The sequence below is a fragment of the Gymnoscopelus microlampas genome (genome assembly GCF_963454915.1).
Source record: "Gymnoscopelus microlampas genome assembly, chromosome: 21".
Classification (NCBI taxonomy): domain Eukaryota; kingdom Metazoa; phylum Chordata; class Actinopteri; order Myctophiformes; family Myctophidae; genus Gymnoscopelus; species Gymnoscopelus microlampas.
This window is the reverse complement of record NC_139958.1, coordinates 40,001,643-40,026,892: the sequence shown is the minus strand read 5'-3', so window position 1 is coordinate 40,026,892 and position 25,250 is coordinate 40,001,643. Positions and strand designations below refer to the sequence as shown.

The 25,250-nt window shown below is 41.7% G+C and overlaps 1 protein-coding gene across 2 annotated transcripts; it reads right to left on the bottom strand.

Moving 5' to 3' along the window:
* Nucleotides 1–60: 60 nt before the first annotated feature.
* Nucleotides 61–24,813, bottom strand: il6st (interleukin 6 cytokine family signal transduce). 2 transcript variants are annotated; one of them, XM_084046106.1, is made up of 16 exons: nucleotides 24,651–24,813; nucleotides 23,755–23,835; nucleotides 21,952–22,245; nucleotides 20,402–20,543; nucleotides 18,677–18,840; nucleotides 16,964–17,118; nucleotides 14,210–14,372; nucleotides 13,905–13,987; nucleotides 12,534–12,756; nucleotides 11,544–11,753; nucleotides 10,425–10,529; nucleotides 9,204–9,353; nucleotides 8,592–8,732; nucleotides 5,694–5,790; nucleotides 4,899–4,980; nucleotides 61–3,950 (listed from the first exon to the last, which is right to left on the bottom strand). In XM_084046106.1, exons 2-16 carry the CDS (start codon nucleotides 23,822–23,824, stop codon nucleotides 3,297–3,299), a joined length of 2,733 nt encoding a protein of 910 aa, XP_083902232.1. In that variant the 5' UTR covers nucleotides 23,825–23,835; nucleotides 24,651–24,813; the 3' UTR covers nucleotides 61–3,296. The 2 variants fall into 2 exon arrangements, with proteins under 2 accessions (XP_083902232.1, XP_083902233.1); XM_084046107.1 differs by having other exon boundaries at nucleotides 18,677–18,837.
* Between the last annotated feature and the right edge of the window lie 437 nt (nucleotides 24,814–25,250).

Genomic DNA, 25,250 nt, shown 5'->3' with positions numbered 1-25,250 from the left:
TTATGGAACGCAGAGATGCAGTAGTTATGGAAATCAGAGAAGCTTTCAGGCCTCGAGAAACATTTTTAAAGCCTTTATTTCATAGTATGGGATGTTATACATTTTGCGTGGGAAAAGGGCACTTAATTTCTGATGGCATGTATGTAGTAAAACGTTCCCCCATCTTGAACGTAAAGTAGTGTAGTGTGAATGGATTGCATGAGTATGTGTATCTCCAGCAATCTGGTTTCATGGAAACGATGCGTATCGCATTACCAGAACCCAACCTTTATTGCAGTGGTTCTCAAACTATGGGCCGGGACCCCCAGGGGGGATCACCAAATGATTTTGGGGGGTCCCCCAGATGATTTGCTCAATGTGCAACATTGTTTTCTCACTCAACAGTAAACAAACCAACATGCAGTATAAGTGTATATACAGGGTATCTGCACATTTCTAAAGTGACAATTTAAGGACTTTTAAGACCTTTTTAATCCCTCTAAAATAAAAATTAATACAAAAGACCATTACTGTGTCAAAAGCAATAAAAAATGTTCAAACATTGGCCAAATTGTCAAATGTTACAAATGTTATGTCGAACCGAGTCAAACTAAAATTAATGCCTCAACTCCTACAATTCAAAGTGCTTGTCAGGGCTGGGGGTTCCCAGTTGAAATACGTTGTTTTTTTTGAGGGGTCGGGGCCTGAAAAGTTTGAGAACCACTGCTCTATTGCACAATTATTTACAAATGTGAATTCCATGCTCAAATACAGGTTCAGCAACTCTTTCAAAATATATTTAAAAAAAACAAAAGGACGTGGGATTTGCTCAGGTCATGAAAAAGTAATCAAAAATATACCGTCTCCATTTTGATATTATGCTCATAGATGAAATGTCAGTAACAAAACGATACAAGCCATATACATTCGCATTTTACATCGCCGTGTAACATTACGTAGGCCCCATCAATGCAGTGCTATTGAAGAACCCCTTTTTAAACCAATTAAATGCTGTATAGTCCATTGATTGGGGTCCCCCAGGGGTCAGAACTAAACCCCCTCCTTTTTCTCCCTCTATAGTATAGATGAGATTTGGTATAGTCTATACCAAGTTTCATAGAAGTCACAACGCGTCACAACCGCTATATACTTCATTGCCTGGAGTCCCCCAGGGGGCTACACTAAGCCCCTTCCATTTTTCCCCTCTATGCCAAATCTCTTGGGTCAAAATAGCAAATCTACAAGCTCTCAGAGCTTATAGATTTGCTATTTTTTACCGAATTGTTTGCCCCAAGAATAATGTCACTAGTGGTTAAAATCTCCATTGGCCATCCGTTGATTACAAACCTCACACTCGGACACATCCAAGATAACTGCCTTCACATGTGGACAATTCTTTACAAACGGAAACAAAACACAAAGTCACGTAAGCAGCAATTAAGACATAACGGATACGCAACAGAGAACAGATAATGACGACTTGATGGGGCTACATGCTTCCCGTCCCGACGTCCAAACTAGTTCGGAAACTTCGGATAGGGTAGGTTATATGACTACTACAACATGACGTCAATTAGAAGGTCTGATGAGCGGTCTTTGAACTCTCAGAGGTCACCTCAGCACACCCAGATGTCTTTTTTACTGTCCGAATAGGCTCTGTGCACAGCAGCCATATTGGAAAGAAATTGGGCCTCTTCCTTACTTCCTCCACTATTTACACTAATTAAGGATATGTTCCCTTTAGTGTAGCATAGTGGTTCTCAAATGTTTTAATTTCAAGGACCCCCATAACTCTAAGAGTGTACAAATGGGTCCATTTGGTTCCATGTATACACTCTCAAGAGTTACAGACCTGCGAGTGTTTCCAGTGAGCCAACATGCACAATATCAGCACCCTGACTCTGTTTGACCAGAATGGACCAGAGCCTTAAATTAGTGTAATTGGTAAGACACGTGAAGGAAGTAAGGAAGAGGCCCAATTTCTTTCCAATATGGCTGCTGTGCATAGAGCCTATTGTAGCATGTGCCCCCTTTTTACACGATTCAAACACAATCATGTCTTGAAACAATTCTTATTATATACCCATCTGAGGCAGTATTTCGCATCCCAAATGATCTCAGCATTGATAAATGTACTTCAAAGAAAATCCAGCCCGATACATTTGATCTTGAAAAATACAAATGCAGTGGCAGTGAAATGTTGTTGGCAAGATGTGTTGCTTCTAGCTCTATATTGGATTACATTCAAGTGCAATATAATATACATAATCGTACTGTGAATGACAAACTGGCTGTTTTGCTATTACTGTGATGTCCATATATATATACATACATACTGTATATATATATATACATTCACACACACACACACACACACACCGTATTTCCCCAAATAGTAGCCCGGCAGCAAATTGCGGACGGGCACCTAATAGCCGCCGGGGGTTTGACCCCGTTTTGCGTATTAAGCACCGGTCCGATAAACGCCGGGGCGGCTATTATTAGCATTTTCTTAAGCCGCGAGGCATTGTGAGCTTGTATATCTGCTATTTTCAAATGGCTGAAATGTATATTGGGCTGAAGTGGGTAATATATGTTTTGTAATAATTATCAAAATAACAAGTAACTAACGTTTTCAAATAATTGTAGTGGAGTAAGAGTACAATATTTGCCTCTGAGATGTAGTTGAGTAGAAGTAAAAGTACAGAAAATTGTAAGTAACTTAAGTTACATTACACCACTGGTTAATGATGGTTGTCTAATTGTGCTGAGCGGGAGAAAAATGTAGCAGAGCCTGAACGCCAAGATAAAATATCATATTCACACTTGTACATTCTATAATGTACGTGTCCAAGTCGATTTCGTGAAATAAACGCCCGGGCTACTATTTGGGGAAATACGGTATACATGCTCACCAAAGCAAAGAGTGGGTTGACAAACCGTATATTCAGAGTATAATGTTATATCAAAGCATTTTACACATTTAACACCCAGTTCAGTTCTGTCAGACGGTACAAAAGCAGACCCTCTGGGGTCTAATTCTGCACTTCGGGAGATCAATCAGACTTTGGTCGCCTGCAAAACACTGATGAAATGTCTACAAGGTGTTTTCCGAAACTCTGAAATAAACCGTTAGAGGCACTGACCATTTACAAGCAAACGCAACATGACCTCCTTAAGGGCTTGATATATACGCTGCTGCGCGTGGCGAAATAGCCGGCCTATAAGCTCGCAACCCGCTGGTGAGCTTATAGGTCGGCTATTTTTGCTGCTGCGCGAACACGCGCAAACCGAGTTACGAAGCCGGGGCTTCATTTCTGTCACTGCGGCCGGTAACCGCCCAGCTGCGCCGCGTAGCTGGAGGCCGGCGGCCGCGCTTCCGCCGACTCCCCGCCGCCCTCCGTGGGCGTGGCCTGCGGCGACGCCTCCTCCAGCGGGCAGAACTTGAGCAAGAGCGACCCGCCTCGCTCCTCCTCCTCCTCCTCCTCCCCCTCCCCCGCCGCCCCGCCGCCCGGCCCTCCGGTGGCGCGCATCAGGAAACACGGGTTGCGCGGCGGGAAGCGCTGCGACTGTCCGCTGGTGGCCTCCGGCGTGTCGGGGTTCTCCTCCGAGTCCAGCAGGGGCTGGGTGGACTCCGAGCGCGCGAACGAGCCCGGGTTCTGGCCCTTGTAGCCGTTGGTGGTGGTGGCGGCGGTGGCGGAGGCGGAGGCGGCGACCACCGAGGAGTACTGGACCGTGCTCGCCGTCGTCTCGGCCGACTCCACGCCCTCGTCGCTGTCCGACACGCTCTGGCGAGGCGACGACGTGCAGGAGGAGTCGCCGCCGATGCCGCTGCTGTGCTCCTCCGACAGGTACTTGTCCTTCTTCAGCGGCAGGCAGTTCTTGTCGTCGTCGAAGAAGAGCGAGCGCCCGTCGCAGGCGTCCACCTTGACGACGCTGACGTCCGTCGGGGCGTCCTCGTTGGGCGTGTCGGCCTGCAGGGGGAGGTAAAGCAAGGGGCGCGTGTCAAAATCGAGGACTGGATTTAAAAAGGAACTGCTAATGTGCGACGCCCGTTAGGGAGCGGGCCGGTTGTGGAAAACCGCTGATCCGATCCGACCCGACTTCAAGCTAAAGAGGGCTGCAGCGTTCTTAAAGTCAGTGAAATACAAAAGCAGTATAACAACATCGGACTCTTTCAAGTCAAGCACTGTGGAGACACTTGTTTTGGCAAATAGTTTGTTTATTTTTGTTGATCTAAAGCTTCCTTGGGTTTTTGAAAGGCACCATATACATTCAACTTATCATCATCATCATCATCATCATTAGTGTTGGAAGGTGCTCTTAGGTCAAGCAAAGTGTAAAAAGCTTGAATAAAAGGGCTAGTTCAACTTGAAATTAAATGGCCCTTATATTGAAATGAAATAGCCCTTATATTAGCCATAATGTTATTTTTTCTTCTTAGATATTTATGTTTATCTTATATTTTTTGTGTTATTTGTGATTTTAGATTTCATCTTAATAATTGAATAACGGTAATAAATAACCAATTACTTCAGCATAAGTGATATTTTATGGTCGACATAAAGTGTTTTTGACAAGTTAAAGATCTATATTGTGATAGCAATCATTGCTATAGAATGTTTGTTCAGTAACAGGAGTCTCCCCATCGCTCCAGCTCTTTAAACAAAAAATAAAAATAAATGCAGTGGTCATTAAGTGTTTTTCTTTTGTTTTTTCATTGATTGTCTTGTGATGTTTAAAGTACTTGTTTTTTTTGTTTAAACTTTTTGTTTTTTATTATGTATGTATATGGTATGTAATGTTGAAATATTTTGTGAAAAAAGGAAAAATCAATAAACATATTGTTGAAAAAATAAAAATAAATGCAGTGACTTTTTCTAGGTGATTTAATGTAATATACAAAAGGATGGAGCTCTTACTTTGGAAGGGAAGTCAGGTGACCAGGTACCGATACTGCTGCTTCCAGGATTGGGTATCTGAGGCCAGAAGTTCTTCTTGATGCTGTGGAGAACACATGGAGACATCTTGTCATCACATCAGTGTTGATTTCGTCGACTAAAACCATGACTACCTTTTTTCACTGACTAAATCAAAACTAAGCTACAATGACTAAAACTAAATATACTGACAATTTCCTCAACAAATAAAAACTAGACTCAAATGTTTGGGAGGTATTAGTGGAGAAGAGATCCAGTAGAACTAAGACTGTGACTAAAACTAAATGCATCACTTAGGGGTGTGCCGATATATCGTCCCGCGATATATCGCGATACGTTTTCGCGACGATATGTATCGTTTTGGGGGAAAAAAATATTGTTTTGAAAAAAAAAAAAAGTTTTTTTTTTTTTTTACACCAATCAAAATAATCAGGCATGCAAACAGCCCTGAGGTGAAAAGGGTGACAACATGTTGTTTTTTTTCGGGTCAGGTGTCACACTATTGCCCTATTTGGATTCAAAACGGCTGAAAAGCTACAAGTTTGCATGTCTGAATAATGCAAAAACAGAATTATTTGTTTGCATTTCCTTTTTTTCTCCCCCATTTATTTTCATAATAAAAAAAGTGCGTATCGTATCGTATCGAAATCGTATCGAAGTTGTGAGCCAAATATCGTATCGTATCGTTTCGTGAAATTAGTGTATCGGCACACCCCTAGCATCACTGCATCACATTTCAGCACTAAACACACGGGGGAAAAAAGGTAGTAAACGTACGTGTCCTTCTTGTAGATGCACAGCAGCATGGTCAGAACCACGAAGAAGAGGAAGCCGAGACAAACTCCAACCACGATGCCTTCAATCTGCCCCGGAGCTGAAAGAAACGCAACATGTCCAATACTTTAGTTGACCCATTGAGGCCTGAGGTTCTGATTCTGCAAAATGTCTTCTAAATCCTTACGGTTTTCTGAAAAACACATGTTTCTATATCAGTGGTTTTCAAACGTTTTCATGTCAAGGACCCCCAAAATGATATGAATTTGGCCGCGGACCCCCATCTCAAAATATGTTGTTCCAGGGACCCCCAGAAGCAACGATTTGAGTTAATGTTTGCTTTAAAATAATATATATATTCAAAGATGTGCACCCATTTTCACGATTTTTCAAAGATAGCAGATCTACAAGCTCGTAGCGCGGCACTCGGTGCTGCGCTACGAGCTTGTATATCTGCTATTTTTGAATAGCCAAAGTGTAAAATAATGCTTTTTAGCTCAAATCAAAAAATGACACAGATGCGTTCCAGTTCTTAATGGGTTAAGTGGTTCTCAACCTTTTCTGGATGAGATTTTCCTAGTTATTACCATTTGCAGTCCATGTGCACTCCGCACGTGCCGTGCCCGCACACACATACTGTAGATTCGAGACATTGTTTTCTACATTAGAGCATATCAACCAGTCAAGAAGGTAATTCATGTGCCAGGTGCGAGTTGCAAATACAGCCATAATTTGCAGATACTGACAGTCCGAGCATGGCGGTGCCTGGGACTGGTCCGGGTAGCCTGTAACCTATGACCCGTAAGACCGTAGCTCTGTGAGGCCCTAGTTACTCCCTTTCTCTATCTCTCACTTTGGTTTTGCAGACAGAGAACCCTTTGTTTGTCCCCATTCTTAAATTAAGGTATAATTATGTGTATTATTACTTTTGCATGGCATGTGTTATTTAGTAACAATGAATTCTGACTACAGACTGTTTGTGCGTTGTTCACTGCTATGGCCAAGGCCGCCTGATGATTTAGGCCCAGAAAGATGATAAGAGGCAACCCTCCCTACACCCTGCCCCCTCCCTTTTGTTCTCCCTTGGGAGGGGCGAGAGTGCCTGAAAAGTCTATGTTTTCTGTATTCCTGTTCAGCTAAGGCTGACATCAATACAGCATCCGTGTGTACACGTATTAATGAAATTCAGAAAAGACAGTTCTCGCTTATTGTTTATTTCTCAGTACGGTTCTAGTGTCGATACAAAATGGCCACATCAGGACCCACTTGAAAATCTAAAAAAATAGTGTCCGCAGCCCACCTATCTGAGATGGGTGGGCCTTGTGCGTTTTCAGAGCATGTTTATTTTAATGAGCAATCGATTGATTGTGTACCGGCTTGTATCAATGGAATTAACATTCTAACTAATAATAGTTCCTATTTGTCGGTATCACAAGAAAACACTTTTTCAAGGTTTTAAAGATGATTAATTAATGTTATATTATCGTTCAAATCGTAGTGTTTCGAAAATTATTTGGGGGCCCACTTACAATATCCTCACGGCGCAGGTTGAGAATCAGTGGAATACGTCAGTTAGAAAAACATGTCCACCATGTTAGGTTTGAGGTCTTTCTGTGTTCATTTAGACTGAACAATGGCAGGAAACCACGAGCAGACAGGGGAGGAAAAGCAACACAGGTCTTAAGTTGGAACTGAACGGAGGAGAGGTTGCGATTAAACGCTCGGTCAGCTCAAACTTTTACATGCCACGAATCACCAAATAGTCCCCGGCTGCAGCCTCTCTGCTGCCAAACACACGGAGTAGACACACCCACTCTAGGGCTTAGCGATACGACTTCAAATCAATATCACGATGATTTCGAACTTTTGCCTCGCTTATGATTAATGAAAGATCATTAAAAAAAGTGAAAATAGCAGATCTACAAGCTCACAGAAAAGCTTGTAGATTGGCTATACGTATAATACAGGGTTAACCCATTAAAACCGGGAAAGCATCTGTGTCATTTCAGATTTTTGCGTTGGCTATTCGAAAAATTGCAGATCTACAAGCTCACAGCGGGTCACTTCGTGCCGCGCTGCAAGCTTGTACATCTGCTATTTTTTTTACATTTTGTTTTTAAAGGGTCTACACCATGAATTTTAACTTTTTCTTCATTTTTGTGTGTTTTTGGTCTCCCCCACCTCTCTTCTGTTCCAACAAATACCCGACTTCGAGCATGCAGGCTTTCATAGGCTATATGTGGTTTTCATGTAAATTGGTCTGAAAACAGTCCGTCAGATTTGTTCCCCCACCCTACGTCACGTCTGGGAACAATTCCTCCCGTTTTTCAGTTCTAACCAAAAAAAAAAAATCAAAAAAAAATAATATTTTTTTTTTTCATTTTTTTTTTTTTATAATTTTTTTCTTATTTTTTTTTTTTTACTTTTTCCACACAGAACCAGGACATGACATGCATACAAACTGGCTCAATAGCGCCCCGTGCCAAACAGGACAATGTGGTATTGCAGGTGAAAGTGCTTTATAAGCCAGAGAGAAGTTAGTTGGAATGAGTATATCTGAGGCTTGATTTAGGCTCAAACCTTTTGAAAAACGTTTGAGGGACATAAACAATATGATATCAAATATTATTATTATTTTTTAAATTCATGGTGTAGCTCCTTTAATCTTGAAAGTGCGACAACTACTGGGCTTTGGACGGCATTTGTAGAATCGGCCTCAGGTCTTAACGGGTTAAGTGGTTAATTAGACTAATCTGTTCCGTTGATGATGAAAAAAAATTGATTCAAATTATTCTGCGTCGATTCATTGATATAAGAAACTAAAATACTTGCTTCTCGATTATACGTTTCAATATATTTTGGATTAATTGCCCAGCCTCAGACCAGCTCCGAACCACTCACCGTATTTCAGAGTGCTGAAGGAGTGCTCGGTGCCGTTGACCGAGCCCTGCTCCGTGGAGGCCATGATCCAGGCCATGTACTTGGTGTTGCTCGACAGCGAGGTCAGCTGGTACGAGTTTGTGTCTGCTGACACCATTATCTCTGCACACACACACACACACACACACACACACACACACAGGACAAACACATAAGGTAAATGGTTCCATTTGTACACTCTCAGAGGTACAGTAACATTGTAGATTAAACATGTTATTAGTTACTACTAAGTAGTGTATATCGGGCGGCAGTGGCTCAGGGGTAGAGTGGCCGGGTAGAGTGAACTGGAAACCGCAAGGTTCCCAGTTCGGAGTTCTGGAGCGCTCCCCCAGAGTTAGTGTCGAAGTGTCCTTGAGCAAGACGCTGAACCCCTAATTGCTCCCGATGAGCAGGTTGGTGCCTTGCATGGTTTCCTCCGCCATTGGTGTATGAATGTGTGGGTGAATGGCACAATCAATGTAAAGTGCTTTGGATAAAAGCGTTATATAAATGCACCATTTACCATTTATATCAAACTGGGGGTCCTTAAAATTCAAAAAGGTTCAGGGTCACTGATCTAGATTATAAACCTACCTTTCTCGTCCCCATGTCCCGTGGAGTAGAAGACGGTGTAGTTGGTGATGAAACCACGTCGTTGGTCTTCAGGGATGGCCTTCCACTCCAACACTGCCTCCGTGCTCCCGGGTTTTCCCTTTAGCCTCACCGAGGGGCCCTCCAATGGCACTGCAACGAAACATTGTAAAAGATATAACCCAATGGTAATGCAATGAAATACATGACAAGAAACTAGGGGTGTGCCGATATATCGTCCCGCGATATATCGCGATACGTTTTCGCGACGATATGTATCGTTTTGGGGGAAAAAAATATCGTTTTTGAAAAAAAAAAAAAAAAAAAAAATGTTTTTATTTTTTTTACAATCATAATAATCAGGCATGCAAACGTCCCCGAAGTGAAAAGAGTGACAACTTTTTTTTTTTTCGGGTGAGGTGTCATACTATTTGGATTCAAAACAGCTATTGTAGCTGAAAAGCTACAAGTTTGCATGTCTGAATAATGCAAAAACAGAATTATTTGTTTGCATTTTCTTTTTTTCTCCTCCATATATTTTCATAATAAAAAAAGTGCGTATCGTATCGAAATCGTATCGAAGTTGTGAGCCAAATATCGTATCGTATCGTTTGGTGAAATTAGTGTATCGGCACACCCCTACAAGAAACGTATAACTCTCCAATGGCACTGCAACGAAAAGAAATGTAAAGAAAAATATACCGTGTGCCCAATACAACCCAATGCCACTGCAATGCAACATGTCAACAAACATATAACCCTCCAATGGTAAATAACCATTGGAGGGTTACGGTATATGTAGTCAATTAATTGAAGTCCCCTCACATGGTCCTTCCTCCTAATAGCACAGCTTATAATATTTAGTTTTGTGTACTCCTTTAAGCATGTTAGCTTATGTCACACACCAGGTAGATGTTCTGGCATTCTAGCCCTCATGGATAAATATGGTTTTGTTTACGTTCACGTCTTGAAAAACGTTGTTTGCCGAACATTCAGTGTTAAGCACCACTTTGACACTAACCAGGAGTTTTTTTTTCAAAGATTTGAAACGTGCCCAGGTATGCAAACTCTGAACTGTATATGATAAGACGTGCTGGGCGTCTTGGAGTAGTGGTCTGAGTCTAATGATCATTACAATGTCCTGATGAAAAAGAACATGAAAAAAAATGTAACGATGGTGACAGCCAAAGATGGCAACGGCAGTAATCAAATGTCACCCCTCACCTCCTTGTTCCAGATAGGCAGCTTCAGTCCTGGCTGTTCCCACCCATCCAGAGTTGTACAGAGGATACACCGAAATGTTGTAGCGCTTGAACTTCTCCAGGTCACCTAATGGTCACATTAAAAAAAAAAAGGTTACTGCCTTAGTTACGGCCATGTCAACTATTTCAGAAGGGCTGTTAATAGAACCAACTGATTTTAATCAAACATAATACATTTAAAAAGCAGACCTAAATGCTCAACGTGTCGCTATGTGACATGTTCTGAGCTTTAGATATGAATAGATCAGAATCTGAAGATCAGCTTGTAGATCGGAATTAAGAAAAATAAGTAGAGGCCTTGGACTTTACTTTTCCTTGTGAATCTACCATGTCCATTTTAGCTGTGAAAGTTATCCGCCCTTTGTTGGGAGTATGTCGTCCAACCTGACAATACGTTGACACCGTTTACCACTTTATCTCATGTGCAATGCTGCTTTGTGGACCTACCGAAGTGTTACCATCTTTGTGCCTAACTTTAGGCACCTTATGTCTAACCTCATGTACCAGTACATACTGTTCCAGCTGGATTATGCCATGTGTATGTAAATGTCGATATTTTAGATTTTTGCCTATCCTTGACAAGTTTGTATTTACCGTTTGATTTATTTCAACCCCCCGCCCACCCCGCCACCTCTTCTTTTTCTTTTTTTCTTCCTGAAAACAACACAAAACGATGGAGCTTGCGCAAAACCAACTTTCAACCCCTTTCTTTACACAAGTTTTCAAATAATTGTAGTGGAGTAAAAGTACAATATTTGCCTCTGAGATGTAGTGGAGTAGAAGTGAAAGTATTGGAAATTGGAAATACTCAAGTAAAGTACAAATACCTCAAAATTGTACTTAAATAAATGTACTTAGTTACTTTCCACCACTGCGTATCACCATATTTAAACTTTTAGTAATTTCCGTAATTTAATGCCATACTTCATCACACTACAGCGTGAGACAAAAGTAGCCACGATATGACTCTTTTTGAGCTTGTAGATCTGCTATTTTTATTTATTTGAATCTTTTGGACGTATGAGGTTTCCACCCGACCGCAAACCATATGTTATACATTCATATTTATCATCATCATCACCTCTGATGTTGGTTCTGGTGGCGTTTCCCAGCTCTCTCTGCCAGTCCAGCTGTCCGCCGCCGGCCGCCACCCACTCCACCACGTAGTGGGTGACCACATAGTGGGTGACGTTGTACCTGTGAGGGTCCGGCGTCAGGGCGGGGGGCTGCCACTCCACCCGCAGGGTGTCGCCGTTACCGGAACACGTCAGCCCGCCGACAGAAGGCAGCTCTGAAAACACACACACACACACACACACACACACACACACACACACACACACACACACACACACACACACACACACACACACACACACACACACACACACACACACACACACACACACACACACACACACACACACACACACACACACACGTCAAGATCTTAATATTTTACTTGACGATCAATTGTCACACGAATAATTGCGATTTAACCCGTTAAGACCTGAGGCCGATTCTAAAAATGTTTTCTAAATCCCAACAGTTTAATATGTATATATATATATATATATATATATATATATATATATATATATATATATATATATATATATATATATATATATATATATATATATATCTTAAAATATTTTGTTCCAGCTATTGTTCTGCTATTTTAGAAAAATCGTGAACATTTTGAATATATATATATTTTTTAAGTGAACATTTGTAACTCAAATCTTTGCTTCTAGGGGGGGGTCCCTGGAACTAAATATTCTGAGATGGGAATCCACGGCCAAATACATGTAATTTGGGGGGGTGGTCCTTGACATGTTCAAGGTTGAGAACCACTGATATTAGCAACATAAGTGTTTCAGAAAACTGTTGGCCTGTAGGACTATGTGTAGCGAGTGACAAAAACCACACTCCCCCGCCCGGCTTCCCTCCCCCGAACACGGGCCAATGGTGTTCGTGAAGACCCTTGAGAAAGCCGGATGCACCGCGGTGGATTTCGAACCCACAACCAAAGGTGTTGAGGTCATTTTGACACCATGAGAACACCTACTCTGTCTAGTGATGACCATGGTTGCTTTGGGAGACTCTCCCATGGCGTTGCGGGCGATGACTTCGATGTAAGCCGACTGCTTGTCGAGCAGCTCCAGCTCCTTGATGACGGTGATAGCGGAGCCGTGGTCGGAATCCGTGCGGTTGACCGCCACGCTCTCCCAGTCCACGCCACGGACCCTTATGCCAAAGCTTCGGATTTTCCCGTTGGACACCACAGGATCCTACCCAAGACAAAACGGCAGACACATGGAATTAAACAAAAATAAAATATCACGACTGAAAATGTTTTGTCGGGCCGAGTCCCAATCTGTGATTTGTGGAACCGCGTGGAAAGGAGCCACCCCACATTAGTGCATTGGTTCTCAAGTGGGGTCCGGGGACCCCCAGGGGTCCTTGAGGGAGTTCCAGGGGGTCCCCAGCTAAATGATAGATTAGGCACCAAATGGACCCTTATGGGTCTGTAACTCTGAGAGTGTACAAATGGAACCAAATGGACCCTAACGGGTCCATTTGGTTCCATTTGTACACTCTCAGAGTTAAATTGACATAGATTTTACAATATAAATTGCGGTCCAAGTGATAGAAATGCCATTAAATGGGGGTCTGTAGCCCTAATGCATGTCAAACTGGGGGTCCTTGAAATTAAAATGGTTGAGAAATCACTGCTAGAGCCGTAAAAGAATCTTCTCTTATGGGGTCCCTGGCATATGTTTTGAAATGGGGGTCCGCGGGATAAGTGTCAATTTGGGGGTCCTTGACATGAAAAGGTTTGAGAACCACTGGTTTCGTGCACGGGCGGCCCTGAAAAAAAATGAAAAAAACGATAAGACGGCCCGCTAATCACCGCTGATCGCTGCCCCGACCTCAAGCTCACGTTTTGCCCCGGCAGCCGTTCGTTCTCTCTATTTCTGTGTCTCCCTCTCTCTCTTACAGGTGTGCGCAAAAAAAAAAAAGACGGATTACTAGACTATATAGTTTGTGTGTGTGTGTGTGTCTATGTGTGTCTGTGCGTGTTTGTGAGAGAGAGAGAGAGAGATGTATGTTACAATAGGACGTTACAATGTTAGATTCATGTGAGCAACATGTTTGTGTTGCAAAAGATTCAACTTGTCCAATCGCAAGCAATACTGTAAGTAGCAACTCCGACCTGCAATGGAGCAATTCACGTTGTGCAATGGTTTTGTTGTGTTTCGTCTGCATTTAGGCATGGACATTTGTTTTAGGTTGATTCTTGCAATGTGTGTGTGCCTCATTAAAAATCTGTGCTTTAATAAAAGCCATGACGGCCATTTCTTCCTCTGTCAGTATTTGAGATAAGAAGCGTTGTCTAAAAACATTTCCAACTTATTAGCTAGATTGGTTCATTTACCTTAGAAATGACTTCAACTCTTCGTTTGTTTCCAGAATCCCCAGGAGTAATGATCCTCCATACATCTGGTGGACTTTTAGGTTCTGGACAGGAGGCAATACAATTTTTTTTTGGTTAACTAAAATAAAAATAAACACAAGGCTTTACAAAACAAATTGTAACTGAAAGTGTATTATTAACACATACAATGCAATACGTTGTGAGCTTGTAAATTGGCACGTCACTTTAACATGAATTTAAAAGAATAAAAATGATCTAAAAATCACTGCAACAATACCAACCATGAATCCACAAATTATACTTACTGTCCTCTGGTGTTCTGGTGGTGGTATTGCTGCTCCAGTCGCTCCAGTATCCGTAGCCCTCCATGTGGTGTTTACATCGGACCTGACACACGTATCTGGTGTCTGGTCTGAGGAACTGCAGTCTGAACGACTGGATGTCCTTGGCTGTGTCTTCCAGGGGAACCTGAATATCAACCACAACCCGAAAACGACACCATTACACGTCATCCACTCATCTAGAGACTAGTGGTTCTGAAACTTTTTTTCATGTCAAGGACAACCCAGATTAATATGTACTAGGCCACGGACCCCCATTTGAAAATATTTTGTGCCAGGGACCCCCCATACAAGAATTTAGTCCCACATTCTTACAAGATCTTTTGAAATTAGCCAATCTACAAGCTCACGACGCATCAATGTACTGTATATATAGGGTTAAAGTGGTTAGACTCATTTTACTGGGGACCCCCTGGCGCCTCCTCAAGGACTCCTGGGGGTCCCCGGACCCCACTTTGCGGTTGGTCTACAACCAGGGATGCATTGGTCTTGGGACGCGGTAACGCGCCGTGCAACAACCTTTTTGAGCACGCATCAATTTAAAACAACCTTAAATTCACACCTCAACCAAGTTTACAAAGGCTCCCGACGCACACCAGGTGAATCAACATAGGAATGAGCCATAGATGCATATCAATTGTCCATTGTGTGACCTGTAGTGTAGGTGTTAAGCGACGTGCGCGTGACGTCTTTAAAATAGCGTCCCACCACTAACGAAATCACCAATACAACACCGTCTACAACGTCACACAGTCTTTCTGTAAACCCACAGCAGCAAAACATTTCATCCTCTGTTTTTCATATATTGCATTTTCGGATGCTCAAACTGGCACCCATAATCACTGTTGTATCGTTGGGTGTTCTTGGAGCTCACAACAGACCGCTGAGGCATAAAGGTGATAGATTTTTTTCTAAAGAAAAACAAAAGTGTCAAATAACTCTATATTCTCATAGTAATCATTGCTATAGTGTCTGTTCATTAACATGGGTCTCCCCCTGTCTTTAGTAAACAGAACATACATTTTCAGGCCAATTTGATCCGAATTTTGATCAGGAGAGAGAACTAACTCACAGCGGATAAACACGTGAAAGTGGAGGTGATAAAACTATAGAATTAGACAAAATTGGAACAGGAACACTATAACATTTGAAGCCGATTAATGGGTTCTCTCTCTTGATTGGATTAAATTGGCAACGCGTTCCATTTACTAAAGAGCTGGAGAGACAGGGAGGCCCCTGTTAATGAACAAAAACTTCAACCGGTGGTCCGTGGACCACTGGTGGTCCGTGGTCAGGTATTGCATGTGGTCCCTGATCATGCATTGATTGCATTCAGTAATGTAGGAAAGTGAACCGTTTCATTTATTTATTTTCATTATTTTCATATTTTGTAATACTTTGGAGAAACTTAGTAACTTGGTATTTGATGACAGAGGAATTAAAGACATTATCATCATTATCAGTGGTCCCTTGAGGAGGCTTATGCATTAATTCCAAAAGTACTTCAAGCATAACTACCACATAACTACTAGAGGCCAAATGTGTTTTAACCTTTTGTAACTACGTATCTCTGTGACAGTAATCTTTTCCTGCTGGCACACCTGAAGAATGTGTACGGGGCAAGGTTCAAGCCAGAAAATGCCATGAGACTCTGTCCCTGTCCACCACTATAGCCAAGAAGAGACAGACATGGACCACCCGTAATCATGCCATGGACCACTAGTTGAGAAACAGTGCACTAAATGACCTGGTGACCTACAGTAAGATGACTCAATGCAGTCAGTTAATGGGAAGTGCGAGGTCAAGAACTTCCACAGAAAAAGGAGAGGGGAAAGTGTACGGATGTGAGTACGGGTTGAGTCATCATTATTAGGAAATGTGCCCATATAATTTCATGTGTCTGCTTGTGCTCGCTCATACACAAGTATGAATAAGTATAAGTATAATCAGTTAACATGAGTTTAATATGGATAAAGTAACAGAACAGAATCACGCAACAAATGATATTAAGCCCTTAACAGTCATTATTTAAGAACATGTGTCCAACACATCAGTGGTCCTCAGGTTGATTCTTAGTCGGGGTGGTGGTCCCTGGTTTATCATCAGTTGAAAACCCCTGCTCTATAGCAATGGTTTTCAACCCCTTTCATATCATGGACCATTATATATTCGCCATTTGAGCCACTGAACCACCATTTGATGAGATTAAAGCCTCTCAGGCCCAACACTTAGAACCTTTTGTTATTGTTGGATAAAATGTTGTCCACAATTCCATGATGTAATGTACTGTAAACATGAATGAATTTACAAGTGAAAATCCGGAATTCAAAATGTACTTTAGTAAAAGTACAAAAGTATTGGCATCAAAATGCACTTAAAGTAGCAAAAGTAAAAGTACTAAAATGTTTGAAAATAGCCTCACAATAAGCTCACAACGCGTCGCATCATAGCCTATGTATAAAATAGGGCTAAAGTGGGTAATGTATGTTTCATAATATCATAATTTATAGAGTAACTAGAGATAAAAGTAACTAAAGTTTTCAAATAATTGTAGTGGAGTAAAAGTACAATATTTGCCTCTGAGATGTAATGGAGCGGAAGTAAAGGTACTGAAAATGGGAAATACTCCAGTAAAGTAAAAATCCCTCAAACTACAGTACTTGAGTAAATGTACTTTGTTACTTTACACCACTGAACATGAGCGAAGCTGTAACTCACCTCGGTCCAGTTTGCAGAGGCCACGGGGCAGTATCGGATCTGATGCTTCAGTTTCACGTATATCTTTTTGATCGGCAGATTCCAGGTCATCAGAAGGGACGTCGAAAAGTTATTCTCAGAGATCAACTTCACGTCTTGCGGAGGATTCGTTTTCACTGCAAGAACAAAAGGAGCGCGTTAGAGCCAGACGGAATGAATTTGACCCCGTCGTCAAGTAAAGTCCCAACCCAATAACTGGACAATTTTTGCTAACTCTGCATAAGCAACCAGAAGGAGGCGGAAACAGGGCGGAACAAGGCGGAAGGAGCCCGCCGGTTGGTCGGTCAGGGACCAATCATAAGCCTGACAGTGGGACAATTCTGGGGCTTTTACCGTTTTACTATTTGATCCGGATCTGTGGATCCAGTCGGAATTATTTTTTTTTTTAAATTAGAGTTGCCAATTATATTTGAACCCCTTTTCTCCCCAATAGGCTCTATGCACAGCAGCCATATTGGAAAAAAATTGAGCCTCTTCTTACTTCCTTCACAGGTGTTACCAATGATACTAATGAAGGCTATGTTCCACTCTGGTCAGGGTGCTGATATCGTGCATGTTGGCTCACTAGAAACACTCCATTTTGGTTCCCAAATGGCCCCTTATGGTGGGTGTGTAACTCTGAGAGTGTACAAATGGAACCAAATGGACCCGTGAGGGTCCATTTGGTTCCATTTGTACACTCTCAGAGTTATGGGGGTCCTTGAAAATAAGAGACCACTGTGCCACACTAAATAGAACAGAGCCTTAATTAGTATTATTGAAGGAAGTAAGGAAGGGGGCCCAATTCATTCCCAATATGGCTGCTGTGCATAGAGCCTATTGAGTCATTATGCCAATTGATTCCTCCCCACACATTTGTGTGTCGTCACTACAGCTGTATCCTACTGACTCGCCTGCCGGCGAGGAGCCCCCACCGGGAGGACGCAGGGCCTTCGTCCTACTCCTCCCGCCCAACACTACCCGCTGACAGGTGCCGCCCACAGCCCGTAGGAGTACGCGCAATGACCAATATCACCCTCCCCCGGGTCCATTTTTTTTTTACTTTATTCAAATAGGTAAAATCAACAGGAAGTTGAGTTTCGTATTTAATAGAAATGCTGTGCTGGGTTTTGTGACGTTATATATTGTCAGAATGAGCTCGGTTTGCGTTCGTTTATGTGCTAAAGAGAGTGTTGTTAAGAGCTGTTTCACCGTACAATGTAGAGAGGGCCGCTCACACAGAGAACTATAACTATAACAATATAGTTTGAAAAAAAAATCTAAGTCAAGTGAATGGAAGAGTTCACACAGCAATTATATCAAATACAATGGTGAGCGATATAGTTAGAGTTGTACCGTTATAGTGCTCAGTGTGGACGGGCCCTTATGTCAATGAGTGGAACTTTTTATCAATTTCTAATCCACCATTGAAGATTTCTCACCGATATTTGGAGTTACATCAGGCCAAGGTAACTGCACAACCGAAACCTCTACCAAAGTGCCATTAGACTTCAACTCTGAGAGTGTACAAATGGATTCAAATGGACCCTTACGGGTCCATTTGAATCCATTTGTACACTCTCAGAGTTACAGACCCGTAAGGTTCCCAACTATCAAATCATTTCGCTTTTTTTTTTTTTTTTTGGGGGGGGGTCCGAGGGGACAGAAACTGGACGCGACAAACAGCCGACTTACCGAAGTGATTGGCGTCGTCCACAGCCAGGTGTTCCGACTCGGCTTTCCCCAAAGCGTTTTCGGCCTCCACCCAGATGTCCACCCCGGTGAAATGAGGGAAGACTTCAAAGGTGATCTGACCGCTGTTGTTCTGCATGGCGACACTGGCCTTGGCACCATCACTGCTGACGACAAAACAATCCATACATTACTCTCACTGCCGAGGACATACAATCCATACATTACTATCACTGCCGAGGACATACAATCCATACATTACTATCACTGCTGAGGACATACAATCCATACATTACTATCACTGCTGAGGACATACAATCCATACATTACTGTCACTGCTGAGGACAAACAATGAAACAATCCATACATTACTATCACTGCTGAGGACAAACAACCCATGCATTACTACTACACTACACTCGCTTTAAACCAGGGTTTCCCAACATGGGGTCCGGTGCCCCCTTGGAGGGCACTAAAGATCACACGGGTGGGGCGTGAGGCCTTGTCCGTTTAGAGGTAGTCACATATTCTAACACATGTTGCCCAAAATCCCTCACTTGCATTATAGGTCATTACATTGTGAAAAATACACAGAACAACGTTTCAAAAATAGCCAATCTACAAAGCTCATAATGTGTCACAAGCTTGTAGATCTGGTATTTTAGCTATTCTTTTTTTTACTTTTTGAAGACATACAAGATGCTCTTAAGTGACCAACAAGTGGTTGTTAGCAGTAAATGGTAGTAAATGCAACACTATGAAAGAAACAAAAACAAAAGAGGGTTGGGAACCACTAGTTTGAACCTGTTCAGACCGGATGCAACGTGTGAGTTTAAATGACTCAGCCAAGTTCTGGAACATGTCGAAATGTGTTTATTCACAACAAGTGTTACTCGAACCCTAGCGGTCCTATTCTGGGGGACGAACATTCAGCGAAAATGGCAGATCTACAAGCTCACACGACGTCTACAATGGTCAAGTGCAAAATGGGGTTAAAAAGTGGTTCAAAATCAGCTGCGTAATTACCGATGTCTTCAAAAAATGCTAAGTAATAGCCAATGTATCGGCCAAATGGATATATTGTTTACTGTCGGGCAAAAACCTCTTATCTCCAGAATTTAACTTGGTGTTTTTCGTAAATGAATGCCCTACTTGATCATACTACAGCGTCACACAAAAAGCATAAAAAGCAGCAGATCTGCAAGTTCGAAAAGCAGCACGAATCGACGCATTTTGAGCTTGTAGATCTGCTATTTTTTTTTGTATTTGAATCCTGGTCAAGTAACAGTTTTAGACATATGAGGTTTCCACCCGACAGAGACGACATGTAGAATCCATTGGCTTCCAGGGAAATCAATCAAAGTATAGGCCTTGTGTTAGGGCAGGCCACCGAGTGCCGCGCTATGAGCTTGTATATCTGCTATTTTAGAAAAAACGTGAAAATGTGTGCAAATCTTGGAATATATTTTTTTTTAAGTAAACATTAAGTGAACATTTGTAAAATATCCTAACCCTAATGAGCTTGTACATCTGCTATTTTTGAATAGCCAAAGAAATCTAAAATGACAGAGATGCGTTTCCGGATTGAATGGGTTAATTCTGATCAAAGAGGTATTATTATTATTATTATTATTATTATTATTATTATTATTATTATTATTATTATTATTATTATTATTATTATATTATGTTGGACAGCAGTGGGAGATTGGGAAGGGTTTCACTCACGACGCTGTTAACAGTGTGTAGTTGGTGATCAGTTCTCCGGTGCCGCGTTTTCCAGGCTCCCATGTGCAGGTGACGATGGGTGAGATCACCTCACCGGCCTGAGAAGCAATGCAGGACAAACCTGACGGCGTTTCTGGAGGATCTGGATGACGAGGAAAGACACATAACATGTAAGACATTTCACTTCACCCAAAGTACGACTAGCAACGGTTAATCACACTAATTGATTTGATCAATTTGATTGTAAAAAATATATATGAAATAAAATATATTTAATAAAACAATCGATTTTAAGTTTTTTCCCCCAAAACGTTTAAAGGAGACACACCATGAATTTCACTTTTTTTTTATTTTTTTGGTATTTTTTGGGCTCCCCGGTGTCTCTTGTACCCCAATTTTTTTTTTTTTAAACATTCAGTCATTCATTCTCATTTCAGAGATTTTCAGAATGGGCGTGTCTGAACAGGCCATCTCAGAATGGCAAGTTTGCTTACATCACCAAACTTTCTGCCCATGTATTTTGACAGACAGAATTGCTCAGTACCGCAGTACAGCACCCCTCTGCCCAACAGGACGTTTTGGTATTGCAGCTGAAAGTGCTTTATAAGCCTGAGAGAATTGACTTGGGATGAGTATATCTGAGTGTTGATTTAGGCTCAAACCTTTTGAAAATGGTTTGAGGGACATACACCATATGATATTAAATATCAAATATTTTTTTTTAATTCATGGTGTGTCTCCTTTAAAAAAGAATTGCAAAAAGCTCACAAAGTGTCATATCGTGACCCGTTGTGAGGTTGTAGATCTTTGTGTATCGTACCTTGTAGATTTGGGCCGTGAACGTTTTTTTTTTAAGTGGGTCGTGATCCCGAAGAAACACTGATTAGGGCTGGGCAATATGACTTTAAATCAATATCACAAACTTTTGCCTTGATTACAATTATTTTAAAAAAATAATAAAAGAAAATAAGCTATTTTTTTAAATATTTTTTGTAGGCCACCAACAAAAAGTACAGGATTAAGTGCTTAATCAGACCAATCGATTATATATACACTAGACCATACCCGGTCGGCGCAGCGCATCCGTGGGGGGATATGCGCACATGATCTGGCAACCCGGGAGGCAGTTCGTCCCATAGCTGGGCAGGCCCGTAACCATGGCGACATTGTTTGACACATAAACGCTAATAAGAAGCTGAGATTTGCTGAAATTGAAAAACGGGCTTGACAGTTGCGTTCAGATGGTAATGGTCAATGGCTGTGTGCAAAATCAGAGCAATTGCTCCAGCCACTGAGGAGAACCGGGTAGCTTCACTCACGTACTCACCTACTCACCACTACAGACAGAGGTTACTAGAATTATAGTAGGATATATATAAAAATAAAAATAAATGTGTTAATTTGTTGAAAAAATATTTAAAAAAAAACCTTGCTTCTTGATTATTCGTTTATAAGTAGGTTATTGGTTCTAAAATTTCGGTTTCGATATATTTTCGGTTAATTGCCCGGCCCCTCCCACTGATCTTTTAGTGTGAAAGAGAACAACTTACAGCCCTTGGTCAGGATGATGCCGTGCATCCACTGCGCCAAGATCGGGTTGATCTTGACGTCGCATTTGCAGAACAGCCAGGTGGGAGTCTCTCTGCTGACGGTGAACGTGATGCTAACGGCCGAGTCGTTGACCCTGGTGTACGTTTCTCTGGGCAGCGTGATCTTGTTGAGCTCCCAGTAGAGGTCGCCTGCGCTGGCTTCGCTCGTGCCCGGCGTGAGCGCGCACGTGGCCGTGAAGTTCTTCCCGATTTCCACCACCGGAGACTGGGGTGCGATCAACACATTCTGGTTGGCTGAGCGGAGAGTTAAGAGAAGGCGTTATAAGTGAACACACAGGCTGAGAAAACTTTGCCATTGAGCCAGTTGGTTCTCAGCCTTTTTCTGGATCGGGGCCCACTTGAAAATCTTGAAAGCGCTCTCTGACCAATAAAGCCGAATGCACTAATGCAGTGGTTCTCAACCAGTGGTACCAGGGGGTCCCCAGCTAAATTAGTTAACATAGCGTCACAGTCATTTTAACCACTTGGCATTTGGCTATTCAAAAATAGCGGATCTACAAGCTCATAGCGCGGCACAGAGTGCCTGTAGATCTGCTATTTTTGACAAATCTTGAAAATGTGTGCATATCTTTGAATATATATATATTTTTTTTTTTCTAAGCAAACAATTTTAACTCAAATCCTTGCTTCTGGGGGTCCCTGCCGCTGGCACAAAACGTTTTCAGATGGGGGTCCGTGGCCAAATGTATATCAATTTAGGCGTCCTTGGCATGAAAAAGGTTGAAAGCCAGACAGGCAGACAGACAGATATGACCGCTTTAGTCTATACATGTCTAAATTAGGTAATAACAGCATTGGAGCCAATGGAACACAGGTTTATCTTTTCTTTTTCTTTTTTTCATTTCCTGAAAAGTAACAGTTTCCATCCATCCATCCATATGTATGGATTCATGAATTGAAATATGGCCCCTCCCGTTTTATCCAAGATAGAACATTGGTGGCCCCTGGAATGGAATGTTCTACAACTTCCTGTTATTGTATAAATGTGTGTCCTCCTGTGTTAATGCGTGTCCCGTATAAATGTGTGTCCTGTGTTAATGCGTGTCCTTTATATAAATGTGTGTCCTGTGTTAATGTGTGTCCTGTATAAATGTGTGTCCTGTGTTAATGTGTGTCCTGTATATAAATGTGTGTCCTGTGTTAATATGTGTCCCGTATAAATGTGTGTCCTGTGTTAATGTGTGTCCTGTATATAAATGTATGTCCTGTGTTAATATGTGTCCTGTGTTAATGTGTGTCCTGTATATAAATGTATGTCCTGTGTTAATATGTGGCCTGTATAAATGCGTGTCCTGTGTTAATGCGTGTCCTGTATAAATGTGTGTCCTGTGTTAATGTGTGTCCTGTATAAATGTGTGTCCTGTGTTAATGTGTGTCCTGTATTAATGTGTGTCCTGTGTTAATGTGTGTCCTGTATAAACGCGTGTCCTGTTTTAATTTGTGTCCTGTATAAACGTGTGTCTTGGGTTAATGTGTGTCCTGTCTTAATTTGTGTCCTGTATAAACGTGTGTCTTGTGTTAATGTGTGTCCTGTCAGTGTAATTGTGACCAGTTCATAAGCAGGATGACACTACATCCTGTGACACCAGCACACCTCATAGGCACACACACACACACACACACACACACACACACACACACACACACACACACACACACACACACACACACACACACACACACACACACACACACACACACAAAAGATTGTGATGAAGTTTAATAAAGTGAACAGACACTTACTATAGGAGAGAACAGTGGAGCAGAGCAGACATGACCAGACCACAACCTGAATGGAACCACCTGGACCCATGATGACGTCTCCTGAAACAAACATACATCAATCAATCAATCAATCAAGCTGGTAAACTAATGTCAGATGTTTTCACAAACAGTGGTGTAAAGTAACTAAGTACATTTACTCAAGTACTGTACTTTTACTTCAACTTCAGTACATCTCGGAGGCAAATATTATACTTTTACTCCACCACAATTATTTGACAACTTTAGTTACTAGTTACTTTGTAGGTTTTGATTATTATTACAAAACATACCACTTCAGCCCTATATACCTTTCGGCCATTTGAAAATAGCAGATCTACAACAATCACAATGCGAGGCCTTGTGAGCTTGTAGATCTGATATTTTCAAAAGATTTGCATACAATTGAAAACTTGTGAAATTAGAGAGTCTGCATAATGAGCACTTAAATGTTGAATTCCGGACTTTAACAGAGTATTTCTTCATTGCATTATTGATACTTTTACTGAAGTAAAAAAAATGTGAGCGCTTTCTCCACCACTGTTCATAAATAAAAAACAAAAAACAAAAACAGCTTTTCAGAACACCAACAACTACTTGCAGCAGTAAATAAATAAATACATACATTACATACATACATACATACATATATACATACACAAATAAATACATAAAACAAATACACAAATACATGAATACACAAATAAATAAATAAATATCGGGGCCCGAAAAACAGACATCCCTGTTAGCTACCAGTGTGTTAGCATTCTTTAGCTCACTCACACTCACACACACATACACAGACTCACACACACATACACACACAGTATCTGATCACGTCAAACTAAATCAATAAGTCACACATATAACGTTTTTACCCGATCGACCGATGATCGCCGTCCCTGGATCGATGTGTTCCTTGTCCTATAGTTCAGACTATAAGGCAGTCCATGTGTTATAATGTCTTTATAAACAGTGTTAATAACATAGTGTTCGTATTCTTTCTGACATGGAACGCAGCCTCTAACAGAGTCTCCTCCTTCTTCCAGTCTGTAGACGCTGTGTTCCGGTCAGCGATGGGGGGGAAAAATAACACCTGATCTATAAATCACATGGATGGGTCAAAAGACTGGCGTCCCCAAGCTGTACGCCACTGTTGCCAGGTTTCGCGAGAGAAATAAGCAACGAGGTCTATGAAAACAAGCCCAAAATGAGCGACTAGGCCACTTTAAAAAATAAATAAATCTTATGGACCCCCATAAGAGAAGATTTGTACGGCTCTAGCAGTGATTCTCAACCATTTTAATTTCAAGGACCCCCAGTTTGACATGCATTAGGCTACGGACCCCCTTCTATCTCAAGGACCCCAATTTATTTTCTAAAATCAATGTTAATTCAACTCAGAGAGTGTACAAATGGAACCAAATGGACCCTACAGGTCCATTTGGTTCCATTTGCACACTCTGAGTTACAGACCC